The 18,353-nt window shown below is 38.9% G+C and overlaps 1 protein-coding gene and 1 pseudogene across 1 annotated transcript in view; one reads left to right on the forward strand and one right to left on the reverse strand.

Annotated features, from left to right (window-relative positions):
• The window catches only part of RALGAPA2 (Ral GTPase activating protein, alpha subunit 2 (catalytic)), a 757,941-nt gene that overhangs the window by 343,750 nt on the left and 395,838 nt on the right, over positions 1 to 18,353 (reverse strand). Inside the window, exons 25-27 of the mRNA XM_006895663.1 lie at positions 16,064 to 16,192; positions 15,111 to 15,169; positions 6,052 to 6,160 (exon numbers count right to left, since the gene is read on the reverse strand). Coding sequence (XP_006895725.1) covers positions 6,052 to 6,160; positions 15,111 to 15,169; positions 16,064 to 16,192 — 297 coding nt within the window. The remainder of the gene's footprint in view (positions 1 to 6,051; positions 6,161 to 15,110; positions 15,170 to 16,063; positions 16,193 to 18,353) is intronic.
• Positions 8,744 to 9,312, forward strand: LOC102851044 (annotated as a pseudogene).

The following is an 18,353-nucleotide window of genomic DNA, read 5'->3' on the forward strand; positions in this document are numbered from 1 at the left end:
AACAACAACAACAACACAGGTTTCTCATTAGCACGATCAAGTGTTCTGGGATTGCCATTCTTCTCAGAGCCAGCCACAGTGTGTTATGATCCACACAGTCAAATGCCTTTGCATAGTCAATGAAACACAGACATTCCTCTCGTATTCCCTCCATTCAGTCAAGAACCATCTAACATCAGCTACAATATCCCTAGTACCACGACCCCTTCTAAACCCAGCCTGGACTTCTGGCAGTTTTCTGCTTGTGTGCTGTTCCAGTCACTTTTGGATAATCTTTAGTAGAACCTTGCTTGCACGTGAAACAATGATATTGTTCTATAGCTTCCACATTCTGTTGGGTCACCTTCTTTGGGATGGGAACAAATATAGATCTCTTCCAGTCAGTTGGCCAAGTGGTTGTTCTCCAGATTTCTTGGCACAACCTGGTGAGCACATCCAGGGCAGCATCTGTTAGCTGAAATATGTCAATTGGTATAGCATCTATTCCTGGGGCCGTATTTTTTGCTATTTCCTTTAAAGCAGCCTGAACTTCTTCCTTCATCACCATAAGCTCTTGCTCATATGTTGTTTTATGAAATCCTTCTGTGTCTGCCAATTCCTTTTGATACAGTGATTCAGTATATTCTTTCCATCTTCTTATAATATTTCCCAGATCATTTAATATTCTACCTAAAGCATCCTTTATTATAGTAAATCGAGGTTTGAATTTGTTCTTCAGTTCCTTGAGCTTAAGAAATGTTGAGCGAGTTAGGCCTTTTTGATTTTCTGACTCCAACTCCTTGCATATTTCGTTGTAATATTTTACATTGTCATCCTGCACTGCCTTTTGAAATCTTCTATTCATCTGTTTAGTATCTTGAAATGTTCCTTCTGCTTTGGCTTCTCTGCCCTCCAGTGCAATATTCAGTCTCTTCTGACATTCATTTTGGTCTTTTCTTCCTCTTCTGTCTTTGCAATAAACATTTGCACTCCTCCTGGATTATAGCCTTGATATCCTTACATAGCTCACCTGGTCTTCGCTCATTAGTGTTCAAGGCCTCAAACCTGTTCCTGAGATGGTTCTGAAATTCGGGAGGGATAGATTCCAAGTCGTATTTTGGTTCCCATGGATTAGGTTTAATTTTCCTCAACTTCAGCTTGAACTTGTATATGAGTAGTTGGTGGTCTGTTTCACAATCAGCTCCTGGCCTAGTTTTCACAGCTGATATTGAGCTTCTCTAGCAGTTCTTTCCACAGATGTACTCTCTCTGCTTCTTATGCATACCATCAGGTGAAATCCATGTGTATAACCTGGTTTATGTATCTTATAAAACATATTTGCAATGAATAAGGCAGTGGTCATGCAAAATTCAGTCATTCTATCTCCAACTTCATTTCTGTCATCGAGTCCATGTTTTACAACTACTGAATCTGCTTCTCTGTTCCCAACTTTTGCATTTCAGCCACCCATTATTATCAATGCATCTTGATTGCATGTTCGATTGATCTCTGATTGTAAAAGTTGGTAGAAATCTTCTATATCCTCTTCTTTGACTCTGGTTGTTGGTGCATATATCTGAATTATAGTGGTATTCTCTGGACTTCCTTGTATGCGTATATTATCCTGTCACTCACAATATTGTATTTCAAGATGGATCCAGAAATGACTTTCTTAACTATGAAAGCAACTCCATTTTTCCTCACCTTTCCATCTCCAGAGTAATAAATCATATGATCATCTGACTCAAAATGCCCCATGCCAGTCCAACTCATCTCGCCAATGCCTAGTATGTCAATATTTGTGTTCCGTTTCGTCCTTAACAGTATCTAATTTTCCTACATTCATGGTTCTCACATTCCATGTTCCAATCACTAGTGTCTGCTTACAACTGTTCCTCTTCCTTTGTATTTCTATACTTGAAAGCTCAACCTCAGTTGTCCTTTCTTTTATTCCACGTGTGTTCTATTGTACATAGGGTTTCAGAGACCTGCTATTTCAGAAGTGGATGTTCAGATTTAGAGAAGTATCTGACAGACAAGCATTTTACAGAAAAAGTGAAAGATATATGCCTTATTGTGGAGTTAACCATTAGTTTCAGTGTTGTTCTGCCTTTGGCACAAATGTCTTTACCGAGTTATTTCCCTACTCCATCATCCACTTCTACCCACTCCCTTCAACATCTATCTCCCATTGTCCAGCCCTTGATCTGATAGCTTATATCTGAAGCTTCGGTGGCTTCTGTGATTGCAAACACATCTGCTGCTGATAGTTTCTTAAGGTGTGAGCATTGTCTTTTAAGTTTAGTGGGAATGTTTCCTGAGGAATGGGATATTCTGAGAATAAAATACCTATGCAGATTCAAAAACTCTCCAACAGTGTAAAAAGGGAAGCCACAGACTGGGGAAAAATATCTGGTAATGACATTTTTGATAACAAACTTACGTCTAGAATTTATAGAATACTTGAGCATCACAACAAGATAAAGGTAAACAACACAATCGCAAAACAGGCACAGGATATGAACAGACACTTCACCAAAGAAGACATTCAGATGGTCAACAAACACATGAAGAAATGTTCAAACTCCTAGCTCTAAGAGAGCTGCAAATCCAAACAACTATGAGATATCATCTCACTCCAGTAAGAATAGCAAAATTTAACAGAACAGCAAACAGCAAATGTTGGCAAGGTTGTGGAGAAACGGGAACTTTTATTCACTGTTGGTGGTAGTGTTAAATAAATGGTACAAACATGATAGAAGGCAGTATGGCACTTTCTCAGAAAGTTCAAACTAGAAATACCATTTGACCCATCGATTCCACTACTGGGAATATATGCACATCCGTATTTATTGCTGCTTTGTTCATAATAGCAAAGAATTGGAAAAAACCCAAGTGCCCATCAACAAAAGAATGGATAGAGAAGATGTGGTATACTCACACAATATAATACTATGCTGCATTTAAAAAGAAGAAATTCATGAAATATTATACAAAATGGGTGACCCTAGTGGACATTATGCTGAGTGAAATATCTCAGTCACCAAAGGACAAATACTGCATTATATTACAGCCATTGTTGTAAAGTGGGACTGACACTGGGGTTTGGTGAAAACTATGAAAAGAAGGGATAAATAAAGTACAATGCATTGAAACAGATGAGGGAGAGAATTCTTTAAAAGGAATATATGATTAGGTATTATTTTCATGACAAGAGTTCAGAATAAGAATTGTATAGTAAAGTGGTCTGGGGTTTGGGGGGATTGTATAACAATGAAAGAATTTATTTTTTGCTTTTCAAAGAGAAAAGTGAACTGTAGAGAAGGGTTGACAGGGAGGAAAGTGTGCAACAATGAATGAATGGAATCCAAAGTCTAAAAACTTTTATTAAAATCTAAAAAGGAAAATAAAAGAAAGAGGTATGCTTGCGTTGGTTAAAAAAAAAATTCTGGGTGACTTAAAACAAAAAAAAAAACAAAAAGAAAAGGTAAGATGGGAAAGGTAGTAGAGGGCTTGGCTCAGGCTTCTTGGCTATCAGCAAGGCCAGTGTGGAAGAGTGGGCAACTCACTCAGGCTTCAGCCTATATATGACAGGACATAAAAACAACACAAAGACTTTGCAGGCATACATTTTCCCCACTGCATGCAACTGTCAGCCTTACAGGACTCACCCAAAGCAAGCAACTGAAACAACCAGAGTGGAATTTCCTGGGTGGCAGTGCTGGGTGCTGACAGTCACAGGGCATTTTTTTTACCAATACCTCTTGAGAAGAACATCATGGTTTTGTCCTCTCCTGCCCATGTTCAAGGTCAACATCAACTCCATCTAGTGTCTGTTTCTGAAGGGTATGTTTACAAGAAGACCAATATGCATTGCCTATAGGGAGTCCTTAAGAAAGAAACCCTAGGGAGTTAGCAGGTGTTGTGCACATTACAGTTGTACAAAGTCAAAGACTCAGGTCCAAATGTGTAGGGTTTGTTCCTAGAGGCAGGTCTCCGTAGCTCACTATCCTCAATAGTAAAGTGGTTCTAGGATTTCAAAAGCTCCGAAGGAAGGCTGGGTGAAGAAAGCTGATGTGTTTTCAGGATGCAAAAGTAGGCAGCAGTAAGACCACAGAAGACCAGATGTTAGGTCATGGTCCTGGGAAACCACTGGCTGGTTAGGTCATTGGTTGAAACAGACAACACAAGGAAAACCTTCATAGAAAGTGTGGCATAGGTGCTGTTATTGGCCTGACACTGTCTATTACAGTGGCATGTGACAGGAAGCAGAAAAAAGAGGGACAGGGCCTGGCTGCTGGGGTCAGCTAGAGCACTCCCAGCTGGAGCTTCTAATCAGCCATGGTTTTGTTCTGGAGCCCTAGACTAGCCCCATCACCCTCCTTTGCCTCCTTCAGGACAATGAGAACACTCATCTTCCAGTCAAAGAATGAGCACAATGGTGCAGGAACGGAATCTTCATTGGTTTGGGAGGTGGAAATAACAGCAATACCAATTAAAAACCAATATTTCAAAGCGGCCTCTGAGATCTTGCTTTGGAAGCTGCCGACTTGACCATATGAAAGCTTAAGTGTAGTTACAATGTTAAACAGATCTACTCTTGGTGTGTTGCCATGAGGCAGAGAACTAATTTCTCTGGGCCCATATCTTGGTTGTAGATTACAGCACCTACCTTACAGAGCTATGATTAAGTCTGACAAATTTAGAGTCCGGTGATCTAATTCAATGTTGTTATTGTTGTTGTTGTTGTTATGTGCCGTCGAGTCGCCTGCGACTCATAGCGACCCTATGTACAACAGCCCTAAACTCCGCTCTGTCCTGTGCCAATCGCACTGTCTCTGACACTCCCATCCCAATTATCCCAGTCACTGAATCAATCCACCTCATAGAGGGCTTTCCTCTCCTGCGCCGTCCCTCCACCCTCCCAAGCATGATGTCCCTCTCTAAGGACTGGCCTCTCCTCACAACATGTCCAAAGTAAGTTAGACAGAGCCTCAGAATCCTTGCCTCCAAGGAGCCACCCAGTTTAACCCTCTCCAGGACAAATCTGTTTGTTTTCCTAGCAGTCCATAGTATTCTCAATACTCTTCTCCAGCACCACAGCTCAAAGGCATCAATTCTCCTTCTATCCTCCTTGGTCATTGTCCAACTCTCTGATGCATAACAGGTGATTGCGAAGACCATGGCCTTAGTCTCCAGAGAGACACCACTGCTCTTCGGCACTTTGGAGAGGTCCCTAACAGCAGACTTTCTCATGGCAATGAGCCTTTTAATTTCCTGGCTGCTGGTGCCAAGACTGTTGACTATGGAGCCAAGCAAACTAAAGCTGTGTACAATCTCAATCTCTTCACCATCCATCCCGATGCTGCCAATTGGTCAAGTGGTGAGAATCTTTGTCTTCTTGACATTGAGCCTCAGTGCATATTGTATGCTGCAGTCCTTGACGCTCTGCAGCAGGCGCTTCAGGTCCTCCTCAGTTTCAGCAAGCAGGTTTGTGTCATCCACATAACGCAGATTGTTGATAAATCGTCCACCAATCTTGACCCCACATTTCTCCTCATAGAGCCCAGCCTCCCGGATAATCTGTTCGTACATTATAGTATAGTATATGTATTATAATTCAATGTATGTGCTAGAAAATGACACTTCTCCTTGTTAACAAAGGAAGAAAGATGTCTTAAAGGGTCTTAACTGGCCAAGTAAGCACTAAGGAGCCTTGATTAGAAGCTTGTCAAAGTCTCTTTCTAGTCTGGCAACAGAGGCCAGGGAATGTCACTCCACCTAATAGGTAATAAATGTCCTTCTTGCTCTAGGAGGTGTTACCCAAATACCAGAAAAACACTCTTTGGGCTCTCAAGGCTTAGTTCAGAACTATTTAAACTGGTGATGGGCAAGCAAATGGGTGGCTCCTCCTGCAACCTCAAAACACATCCAACATGCTTTCAGAAGAACTTTCACCACAACCTTTCTGGAAATGGAAAGAAAAACAATATGGGACTGATCTAAATGAAAATTGATAAGAATACCTGAGTTAGAGCTAATTGCTGACTAAGCATCATGTATTGTTAATACCTTCAGAGTTACGCCAATCACATTGAGGGCTTCTTTCACCTGCAGACTGCTTGTACAGCAGGCAAGTTCTTCACAAATCCAGACTCCAAGAGAGCAAACGGCAATGCATCTTTTTTAAAAAAGAAGGAGATATATGAAAAGTCATGAAACTTAAGATATTTTCTAAAGACAAAATATTTGAATACTATTAAATGAAATAGCAAAACTTACATTCATGTCTCACTGAGGAAACAGATGGAGAGCCATTAAGTATCATTAAAAACAAAAAGAAATCTTGATAACTACTAATACTTAACAAATCAAACAGCATACTGTTGAAATTATTCCATATTTTTATTGAAATTAGCATTTATTATACCAAGACATATTTGGAGTTCTAGTGGCCAAATGGTAAAGAAGCAGTGCTACAATATCAGAGGCATGTGGTTCAAATTTACCAGCTGCTCTGCAGATTTACTGCCTCTGAAAACCCACTAGAAGGTTAGCTATGAGTTGGTTCTGACATGACAGTAAACAAAAATAAAACATTTTTGAAGAAGCGTAAAAACTCCCATGAGTCTTAGAATGCTGCTGCTGTTTTCAACTGAATTTATAATTGTTTTTCTTGAAATAAGACAAAATCTATCATAAACTTAAAACAAACCCTATATATTGTTTCTCATTTGCTTAACAAAGAATTATTGATTACCTAGTAGCTCACTGGATACAATCCAAAGGCAAATGGCTTGAACACACCAGTTGCTCTGAGGGAGAAAGACAGGCAATCTTCTCCCATGTGGAAACTTGCTGCCTCTGAAACTCACTGGAGGATCATTTACGAATAGGTTCTGACTCAGTGGCAGTGATATTGAGCTACATGGTGGACATAAACTCCACACAGTATGGCATTTTATTGCACTTTATTTATTTCTTAAGTTTTATTATGATTTGAAGTTTACAGAGCTGGTTGGTAATCCATTCAGCCGCTCATATTATTTTACCTATGACACTGATTACACCCCTCATACTATACCATCACTCTTCCCACTGCCTTTCTGTGGTTCTTATCTCTCCTCAGTCCTCTGTCTTTCTCCTGTCTATCTTTTGAGTGTTCTCCTTGGACAATGTTACCCTTGTGATATGTGGGAGTTGAGTGTTCTAAGGGTCTAGAGCTTCCCTGGTGTTACTGGTCATCTTAGATCTATTGTTTGGCAGAAAGTTGTGCCACACGGTCACTTCAGTTCCATTAAGGGCAACTAAGATCCATAGTCTCTAGGGTTTCCCCAGTCCCATTCAGATCAGTAGGCCTGGCTGTTACTGTGACTTTCAGTTTTTCATATTTACCTCTCTGTTCAGGACCCTCTACTCTGCACGGTTAGTTAACACTCAGAGTGGTCAGCAGTGGGCACAGAGGAATCATTAGGTTCTTTGGGTCTGAAAGTTGTGGAAGTTGATGATCACAAGGTTCACTGGTATTATGGACTGTTCTTATAGGTTCGGACAGTGAGTAAGAATGGCCAAGTTGGGGTGCTGAGAGCAATACTAAATATCCATGGATATCGCCAAAAGAACAAACCAATCTGTCTTGGAAGAAGTGCAGCCAAAGTGCTCCTTAAGAGTCAAGGATGGTGCAATGTCTTCTTATATACTTTAGGTATACTGGAAGAAGCTAATCCTTAGAGGGGAAAGGCAAGTTGGGGAAGATGAGGGTCAGAGAAAGAAAGGAAGACCTTTATCAAAATGGACTGACAAAGTGACTGTCGATCATGTCAGAGACTCTGAGGATGGTGCAGAATTGGGCAAGGTGTTGCTGTTCATAGAATATAAGTCACAGTTGACTAGAGAGCACATAATAATAACAAAACCAACATTTTGCTCCAGACAAGGAGAGGCCAGTGGTTGTACCTCAGATGGCTGTTTGTAAGCTTTTCAGTCCTCTGTCACTGCCTCTCAACAATGACTGTAGCAGATTGCCCTTGTGGACTGTTATGCCATAACCCACTCCCTCGGAGTGCTGGGTTATTATTGTTAATAGGCTGATGTGGTATTTCCACTTGTTGGCTATCTACATTGGCATATTTTCTACACAGACAAATATATATGTTCAAAAGTCATCTACCAATCCTAAATCGACGTGACATGGCTACTTGCTGGTCCTGCGTCTACGTGGAAATATGTGCAGCACACACAGATATTCATGCTTGGCCCCATTCATGATGGCAAACAAACACATGAATACATGTCCAAAATCCCTAGCTCTAAGAGAGACGCAAATCAAAACAACTATGAGATATCACCTGCATTTCACCTCAGTAACAACAGTCAAGATGAACAGAGCAGCAAAGAATAAAGGCTGGTGAGATTATAGAGAGATTGGAACATTTATTCACTGCTGGTGGGAATGTAAAATGGTGCAACCACTAAGGAAGGCAGTTTGGCACTTTCTCAAAAAGTTGGAGATAGAAATACCATTTGCCCCAGCAATGCCACCACTGGGAATATACCCTAAGGAAATCAGAACTGCCACCCAGACAGATACCTAAACACCCATCTGGAGTCTTTACAGTATAGGCCTAGTGTACAGCAGCACCACTATGTGGCTGGAGTTGGCCCCACTTAGCTTAGAAGTGAAAGTTGGGCACTCTTGGTCCTTACATACTGCTTGCTGTCCACTGATCAACCCCCAGCCTTCGGGCCCCTGTTCACCACAGCTATGCCATGCATCTGCATAGAATGCCTTAGCTACAATGTGAAAAGTACATCCAACGATTTTTCAGTCACTACAGCTACCTCCTGGAAAACGTCAAGAATGGATATAAGTTTGTGGAGTTGGAGGACTCCCATGATGCCAACTATGCTGTTACAGAGCTTCCGTGAGCATGTGATCTAGGAGCATACCCGGGCCAGGATCCTGAAGGCTATAGCTGCTGATGCTGCAGTGCTAGAAGTGGATACAGCAGTCAAAGAACTTCAGGAAAGGACAAATACAGACCACCTGCTCGTACAGAGTACCAACTTATGGCAGACAATCTTTCTAGTTGTTGCAGTTGTGAAGATTTAAAGGATTTCTTAAGTCAAACAGGTGAAGTGACTTACGAGGATGCTCATAAAGAACATACAAACAAAGGCGTGTTTGAGTTTCGTTCCTACTCTGACATGAACTGTGCTTTAGATAAACTGGATGGTACAGAAATAGATGGCAGAAATATTAGGCTTACTTGAAGAAGCCACAGAGAGTCTTACTCTGGAAGCTGATCTAAGTCTCAACCTAGAAGAAAGTAATGAAGTAAGATTTGCAAGAGCAGTAGCAGCGGATCTGAAAGTTTCTGAAAAAGTTGCTCCACAAGTGACTCCAAGGCAGAATGGGAAGTCTTTGCCTGTGCAACTTATAGTCTCAGAAACTGGCTAGATGGTCAACTGTAAGTTGGTTCTAACTCGACAGCAATGACTTTTGAATTGGGGTACAGTGGTAAGCAACCGAGATGGCCCCTCAACTCAATATGATGAGGAGCATATTAAACAAAGACATAAACGGAGCGGGGGGTAAAATCTGGTCCCGAAAGTTTATCACATTCTCCATCAAAGGGCAAGAAATACAAGAGGAAATCTAAGCCCAAATCTGAAAAGGGCTTTGGAAGCAGACCTAAGGATGCATATGGGAAGTTTCCAAGCAGATTTTATTCTCAATTTCATTCTCCCAAAGAAAACAACAAAGGTGATAGACAGCAAAAATGCAGATCATAGAGCTAGTCTCGGTCTACCCCTGCTCCAGTCTCAAAGATTTGTTCTGTGTTCCATCCACCAAGTATCTTCCTCCGTGAAAAAGTCTTTCCATGTCTTTTTCCCATTTTGTAACTGTGTTATCAGTCTTTTTCTGTGGACACCCTGTCGGGTTCTATAAATTTTTTGATAGGAGGTCTGAGATGGTACTGCCATATGTTTTTTACCCAGGCAATAGGTTTTCTTTTACTTTTGTTGGCAAATATTTTTATGTACAGGGATTTAATCTTTTCATTAATTTTATCCTCCCCAGATTGTGCATTTCTGGCTGCATTTGGCAGTATCTTTATACCATAGACTAGACCATCTAATCTTGATCCCAGTTTGTCTCTGATGAACTTTATGGTTTGGGGCTTTACTCTCAGGTCTCTGATCTACCTTGAGCTGATTTCTGTGTATGGTGTGAGACGTAAATCCTGTTTCAGCTTTCTGCAGGTAGCAGTCCAGTTCTGCCAGTACCATTTGTTGTAGAAGTTGTCATTATTTCCCCATTTTACAGGTTTTATTTTCTTGTCGACTATCAGATGACCATAGGTAGCTGGGTCCATTTCTCAGTTCTCAATTCTGTTCTATTGGTACACGTGCCTGTCACTGTACCAGTATCACACTGTTCTGGTGGTCCTTTTTTAGAACTGACATACTCTACTACTTTTTCATAATGGTATAAAAATAATTTCCCTCTCTAAAATTTTCTTTTAAAGTCACATTTAAAATTAAAATACTTGCTCCAAAGCCTATTCACTTTCAGAACACTAAACACACTGTTCAGCTGATATGATTCACAGCAACCTTGCAGGAGAGCAGAGAACTTTCCCACAGAGTTTACAAGGTGGTAAATCTTTATGGAAGCAGACTGTCCAACCTTTTTCTTGGAGTTGCTGGTAGGTTCTAACCCCCCACCTTTCACCTAACAGTCAAGAGCTTAACAACTGAGCACACTGGATTCCTTTTTAAAATTAGGATAAAAAGAATTCAAACAACTACTTGAAACATATACTAAATTTGGTCTTAGGTATATAATCCATATCTGTTATTTTTGTGTGTGTTCAGAGGACAAATCCAATCAACTTATACAGAAACTCAATATCCAAAGTTCCTTTGTATTTAATATCATTCAGCAAAATTAAAAGCAATGCATTTAGAGTCTGTTCTGCTGTATGCATTTTCACAAAAATTGAAATTTGTAATTTAAAAAATCCTGTATTTCAAGATTTTCATTCGGTTTCATTGGAGTCTCACCTCTTCAATCAGAACAGGTGAATTGTTTCACATAGTTTATCTACACCAGGGAACTCTGGTGGCTTTTTGTGGGAATGAGATACAGTGCCAACCAAAAAGGCAGGTGGTTTACATACACCAGCTATTCCACAGGAGGAAGATGGGTACTCTACTCTTGTGTTATTTAAAGCCTCTGAAAATCTCCTAGGGAATCAGCTATGAATTGGTTCTGACTCAACAGCACATAACAAAATATTAACAACTTATTTGCATAAGTGAAAATCCCATGTGGATCACATTTCCTTAGTTGATGTCACTTTGTAAAGGTAGAGCACCTCAGATAAGTTGTGCCACCATTACACAGGAGTTCCATATAATTTTAACCTATGGCTTTCTTACAGGCTTAAAATTCTCTAAATCTCTCTCTGCTTTGCTTACTCCCTCCTTTATTCCTTAATCTAGAAATTACACTTTATGCTTCTTACATTCCATATATTCTGTATTCTTTCAGAAAGTTTCTCTATTTTTGCCCAGCATGATTCATACTATGAGCATTCAAACCATTAAAATCTATACAATTTGGAAATATACCTAATATCATATTTTCACCAGTCTTCTTCTTTTTTTTAGTCCTTTTCTTTGGGTAGGTGTAAGTGTGCATCTCACAATTCAATGAAAAAATGGAAATGATAAACATTTAGAATTAAATGATAAAAATATCACATATCATGATCTGTAGCATTAAAATAAAGGAGTACCTAGAAATAAACAGATACAGGTATCCTGCTTTTGAAATTTCATTTTACACCACTGTACTTTAATCAAAGATCTACATTAACACGTGCATTTGCTAACCAAAAGAAATCAATTTCACTTTTATGAAAGGTGGCAAGCAAAACCAGTGTTCAGCATTTGTTTTGAGCAGGTACATTGGCGTTGCCAAGCTACTTTTGTGGAAACTATACTCTGTATCATTCCATCATGCCTTCGAAATGTGCTTGTGAATACTACAGGGTAGTGCAATTTTAGGTTTTATGTTGGGTACGATTTGGCAAATTATTTTTAGGATCTGGAAACAGTAAAAATAAAATTGTGATATAAACTAAAGGCAAGTGCTTTTCTCTTTATGTCATCCCAGCTTAAGAAAAGTTTTCATAGGCATGCCCTACTTTCAAATATCCAAGGAAACCTGTAGCTGTGAATGTTTACATTCATAAAGAAGAAAAGCCAGAATGAAAACAACAAGTATGCAGTTTAAGAAATATTAAAAGAAACTACAAGCCAAACGTAAAACAAGAAAATAATATTCACTCCCTAAACAACATATCTCTGGAAACTCTATGAGCTTTGATAAAGGGCAATAGTTATAGAAAGGCTTCAGGCCTTTTGTTCATAGGGTTGCTATGAGTTGTGCTCAACTCAACGGCAATCAACAACAAGAATAATATAAGAGAAAGTAGGGAATAAAACCAATTACTGAATAGAGAAGCTCAAACAAAGATAAATCCATTTTCAAATAAGATGACAAATTCTTGGCAAGACAATAAGAAAAATAAGAGAATTCACAGAGTATCAAAAACTAAAAAGTAAATATAATTACAAAAGTGACAGAGATAAAAATAATAAGAGGATTATACAAAAATAAATATACCTGTATACATAAAAATCTGAATGAAGCCCTGGAGTTACTGTGAGTAAAGTTAACCAAAAGCCTGTGGTTTGAATCCCCTTAGTCATGCTGTGGTAGAAAGATCAAGCAGTCTGCTTCTGTAATCATTTAATTTAACAAAAATTATTTTTTAAAAAAGAGAAAAATCAGCAAAGAAAACAAATCAGGAGTTAAGATTCTCAGAACCATATTATTTTATCATCTAGGTTTTTGCAATCACTTGTTATGCATCAGAGAGTTGGACAATGACTAGAGAGGATAGAAGGAGAGTTGACGCCTTTGAGCTGCGGTGCTGGAGAAGAGTATTGAATGTATCATGGACTGCCAAGAAAACAAACAGATCTATCCTAGAGAGGGTTAAACCAGGCTACTCCTTGGAGGCAAGGATTCTGGGGCTTCGTCTGACATACTTTGGACATGTTGTAGGGAGAGACAGGTCTTTAGAGAGGGACATCATGCTGGGTAGAGGAGAGGGACAGCGCAGGAGGGGAAGACCCTCTATGAGGTGGACTGATTCAGAGACTGGGGTAATCGGGATGGGTGTGTCACAGGCAATGCGATTGGCACAGGATAGAGCAGGGTTTAGGGCTGTTGTACATAGGGTCACTATGAGTCGCAAACGACTCGACGGCACATAACAACAACAACAGGTTTGCTAAATAGACAAAAAATACCAACTATACTTTTACAAAAACTTCTCCTGACTAAAGAAAATGAAACTCTATTCAATGCATTTTCTGAGACCAGAGAGCCTGTGATTAAATCTGATAAAGACGAGAAAAAACTGCAGTTGAAACCAATGCAACTTCTTCCCCCCAAATATTAACCAAACTAGTTCTAGACCTATGTAGACCAAGTTTATCCTCAAGATCAAGGTTAGTTTAATATTAGAAAATGCATTATGAATTTATAACTTTTGGTAATTAGGGAGCTCTGGTGTCCTAGTGGCAAGAAGCTGTATTGCAATTCTGAAGGCACATGATTCAAATCCCATCAGCTGCTCTCCTCCCTTGCGATTGACTGCTTCTGAAAACCTACTGGAGGGTCAGCTATTAATTGGTTCCAACTCGATAGTACACAACAATAACGAAAAATTATGTAATTTAGACTAAGAAATTACATGATGATAAATGAAGACGTCTCTTAACTATATTTGTATTTTCTCTAAAAATATCCAAATAGTTAAATGCGTTAATGAGGCAAAGTGAAGAGAGACAAGCTGCTATCTTGGGATAAGATAAGAGAGGGAAAAGGTGGAGCTGGGCTTCAGGTAACCTACAGGGCTGGAACCTGAGGATCAAAGGGAAGGCAGAACTTTTTTATCATGTAGGTTGTCCAGAAGAATCTCAAATCTTAGTTGCAGACTGATAGCAACTTCAAGTCCCTGCAAGAGGTAACCAAAATGTCTCCAGATACTGCCAGATGTTCCTTAAGGGACAAATACCACCTCTCATTGAAAATCACTATCCTACCGTTACACAGAGTTACACATTTTTATTAGTTTTGGGCTTGTCTTTCCATTTTCTTGCTTACTGAAAATATTTGGGAATATATACACATATACAATCGTAATTTTCCTTATACACACAGAAGACAGTATATACTACATATGTGTGTGTACTATTTTCACTTAATGATATCATTTGAAATAACTGAGTTTTTTATGACATAATTCATATTATATTTTCTAGTGTAAGAGTAGGGGTCTCTGGTGGCCTAGGGTAAGAATCTGTACAACAATCCCAAAGGCACGCGGTTTTATTCTGTTAGCTGCTCTGCAGGAAAAGGATGGGCAATCTCCTCCCATGAGATTACTGCCTTTGAAAACCAACTGGTGGGTTGATTCCGACTTGATGGTACACTAAAGAGTAATAGGGAAACATATGTGTTCCTTAAGTGTAAAGATATGTATATCTAGGTAGGAGGAACTTAAACTCTTTCCTCTTTTGCGCCACCTTGTTCGAGACCTCCGAATCATGTGGGCCAAGTGGAGGAAAAAGCAAATGTGCAGGCTGAAGCGTAAAAGAAGAATGATGAGGCAGAGGTCCAAGCAATGTGAGCGTGTGCACCTGCAGACGCCACAGCGGCAGGAGCAGAGAATGCCACACGCTGGGGATGCTGAGACGAATTAGACTGCATGCTGCTGTCTAGAACTTCTGACTCAAGGGATCTAGAAAGTCTATTGCCATTCAATTGCCACGAACTCCTCTGAGAGGCCCAGTTCCCTCCTTTGAAACCAGGCCCTTTTGATCTGTTGCCCTGGACCTGTGATATTCTGGACTAACTCTGTCTAGTTGTGAGTGGGTATCATGTGCACAATAAATCATCTCTTCTGTCTTAGCCGAATATTTAAAAAAAAAAGAAGAAAATAAATGTATATCTAAAATTAATTTAACTTCTATTCAACATTTACCTTGCACATTCATTTGGCTCCTCCTTGGCATTCTTCAGTAATATACTTATGAGGTAATGCTGAAAAATACAAACGAAGTAAAATAAAATCTTAGTCTCCTAATTGATTTCTCACACATTATAGTGTGTTCCAGGCAGCCAAGAGCTCTTCAATGACCATGGAGCTTGGCAGGTTTTTCTAGGGAGAAGGCAAGAGTCTGGACACACAAAGCAAGAGGTCGGGGTCAGTAGGATGGGTTTCTCAGCAACGGAGTCATCACAGACTACAGTATATTTGTGTAGACAATAACAACCTAGCATAGCAAATGAAATTCCCATGTAGATGAAGCCCAGTTCTTTCTCACTTTAATGGAAACATCACGCTCTGATGGCACAATGTGCTAACAAAAGGCTGGCAGTTAAAATCTACCACTTTGCTCCATGGGAGAAAGACAGGCATCTGGAAGGATTTAGAACAGCTGCCGTGAGTCAGAATTAGCTCAGAGGCAGTGAGTTCTGATTCAGTTTATCAATCATATATTTTTGATAAGACAGATTCTGAGGTTTGAAATAATTTTTGATTGCCACAAAATCAATAGAGGAAAGAAAAGATTTGCATTATATATACTCTTCAAAAATAATTTGGAATTTCAAATTATTAAAAGCATAAAATTAAACCAAGAGTGGGACTGAACAATTATCTTTTGTTCAGTTAACTTGATTTTCTAAAGCAGCATGATTAGTCTAGTGAAATTAATGCTGACATATAACTGCATAATGATAACAAGAAAGAGAAACAGATTTGTAAAGATTTTAAAAAACAAGTATCATTTTTAAAATCGTATACATGAATACCTCCTACAAACAATTAGTTAAAAAGTTAAGATATACAACAGAATTTCAAGGATGTGAAGATTAATATATAAATAGCTATAACACAAAATGCTGAAGTTGATATTTAGTAATGTGAATGACCTTGATATCTTTGGTTCTTGTGATGACTTCATCAGTTTCCAGCATTGACTGCAGTACTGTGGTCTGCTGGTAAGTGTTTGGAAAGCATACAAGAGAACCAAGAATGGTAAGGGCTTCTGAACGGGGGGCCTAGTGAAAAGAAAAAAAAAAAAGAAAGAAAGAAAACTTTTTAAGATAGACATTTCAGATAAGGAACAAATGATTTTCCCCTAGGTGGATATTTAAGTAAATGATGTTTACTTAAATACAAAGCATATATCTAAGGAATGGAAAAAAAAAAGCTGTACCCTTGGAAATACAGCATTGCAAAACTGTATAACGATGCTTTAAAAAAAGACAAATACAGATTTTTTTTAAAAAAAGGCAAATGATCTGGTTATTACTGTTAACACACACACACACACACACACACACACACAAATAGGGAGCTCTGATGGCCTAGTGGTAAGGAGGTGTGCTGTCAACCCAAAGGCATGTAGTTTTAGTTTATCAGCTGCTCTATAGAGAAAGATGGGCAATTGCTTCCCATGCGATTTATAGCCTCTGAAAACTGGTTTGTTCTCCTGAGTCTATGGTATATTCAGTACTCTTTTCTAGCACCACAGCTCAAAGGCATCAATTCTCCTTCTATTATTCCTAGTCATTGTCCAGCTTTTTGATGCATAGTAAGTACTGTGAAGACCATGGCCTGGATCAGGCACACCTTAATCTCCAGACTGACATTGTTGCTCATCACTACTTTGGTGAGGTCCCTAACAGCAGATTTTCTCAATGAAATTTGTCTTTTGATTTCCTGACTGCTGGAACCAAGAGCGTTGATTGTGGAGCTAAGAAAACCCAGAGAACCATTAATAATTTTAAATCTCAAGTTTAAGCTGAAAGAAGAATTCAATGAATTTCAAAGTTTCTGTGACTTTATTTAATTCTTTATACTTGCATTTTCTTTTTCATAGTTTCCTTTTCTCTTTATTTTGTTTTGAAAACTGTTTTGGATGGCTACTTTCATTAAGAAAACCAAAATAAATTTTTCCAGAGAACACCCACCATTTAAGGAGAACCTCTGGAATGAACGTTAGCTTTTTATACGTAACCCTCTTTATCAGTAATGAAAATTGGACATAAATGTTGTTAACTTTCATTCAAGGTATTTTTTTCCATGTTTATTTGAACGGCTAATAGAAATTGAGGACTCTCTGCCATTCATTTTCTGATAACCTAAAGACTGAAAAGTTGGCATTTCTTTACAAATCTGTTATTTTTGTTAAGAGCCATCAAGTCGTAGATGACTCACCAACCCTATGAATAAAAGACCTGAATACCTGTATAACTTTCATCTTTTCTCCAAGTTCATAGGGTTTTTGGGAGCAAGCTATTTTGTAAGTGGATGCCACTCCTGCTTCCAAGCTTGTTTCAATTCGGGAGCTCCACCAAACACTGTCCACCATGGATAACCATTATCACATTTGACACATCAGGTCACAGTGTTGGACAGAATTTAAATTTTATAGGAACTGGTTGGCTGAGTTTTGATAGAGGGATACAAAACTAAAGCAAATTCAACATTTTCTTCTCTTTTTCCATGCTGCTCTCATTCTTCCCTTTTGCTATCTCTTCCATTACATATGTGAAAATTTTTGAGCATGAACATATCAACATGATATACTAGCTGTAAAAGTAAATATAAAAAGTAAAATAATTTTCTTTTTCCATGCATAAAAGTAATAAGCATTGTGTGTCAAACCATGTACCAAACAAAATTTGAGTTGCTAGGTCACATGCTGATTTCAAAGCTAGTCTTTGGCCAACAGTAAGGTTAATTTACTCACATGATTTGAAGGGGGGGGGAAACCAATCTGAATATACCAACTGTATAGAACACAATAAGAAAAATGAAACCAAAAGCAACTTCCTGCTAGTAACTTGATTCTGACTACTGGTGACTCATTGATGTTAATGTTATTGAGTCAATTATAACGTTTTTTCCTTTTTTTATTATTGTCATTACATTTTATTAGTTTTAATGAACATTTACAGAGATTTTGGGTTTTCATTCATTCATTGTTGCACTGTTTTCTCCACCCTCCTCCCCAGATCATTCTTCTTCCCCCCCATGTCTGTTTTATTTGTCCAATTGCCACAATGCTTGTCAAAGCCAGTTCTGAGTAATCTCCTTTGTCAGTGTGTCCCTTGCCATTCCCTATCACTCCTCCCTGAGAGAGACTTCACCCTGATTCATAAGGAAAAGGGGATGGCGTATTCCCTTAGCTACTTCCTGCTGAAAAGGGACGCT

Source organism: Elephantulus edwardii, unplaced genomic scaffold, assembly GCF_000299155.1.
Source record: "Elephantulus edwardii isolate Elephantulus edwardi_28Jun2011 unplaced genomic scaffold, EleEdw1.0 scaffold00172, whole genome shotgun sequence".
NCBI classification, from domain to species: domain Eukaryota; kingdom Metazoa; phylum Chordata; class Mammalia; order Macroscelidea; family Macroscelididae; genus Elephantulus; species Elephantulus edwardii.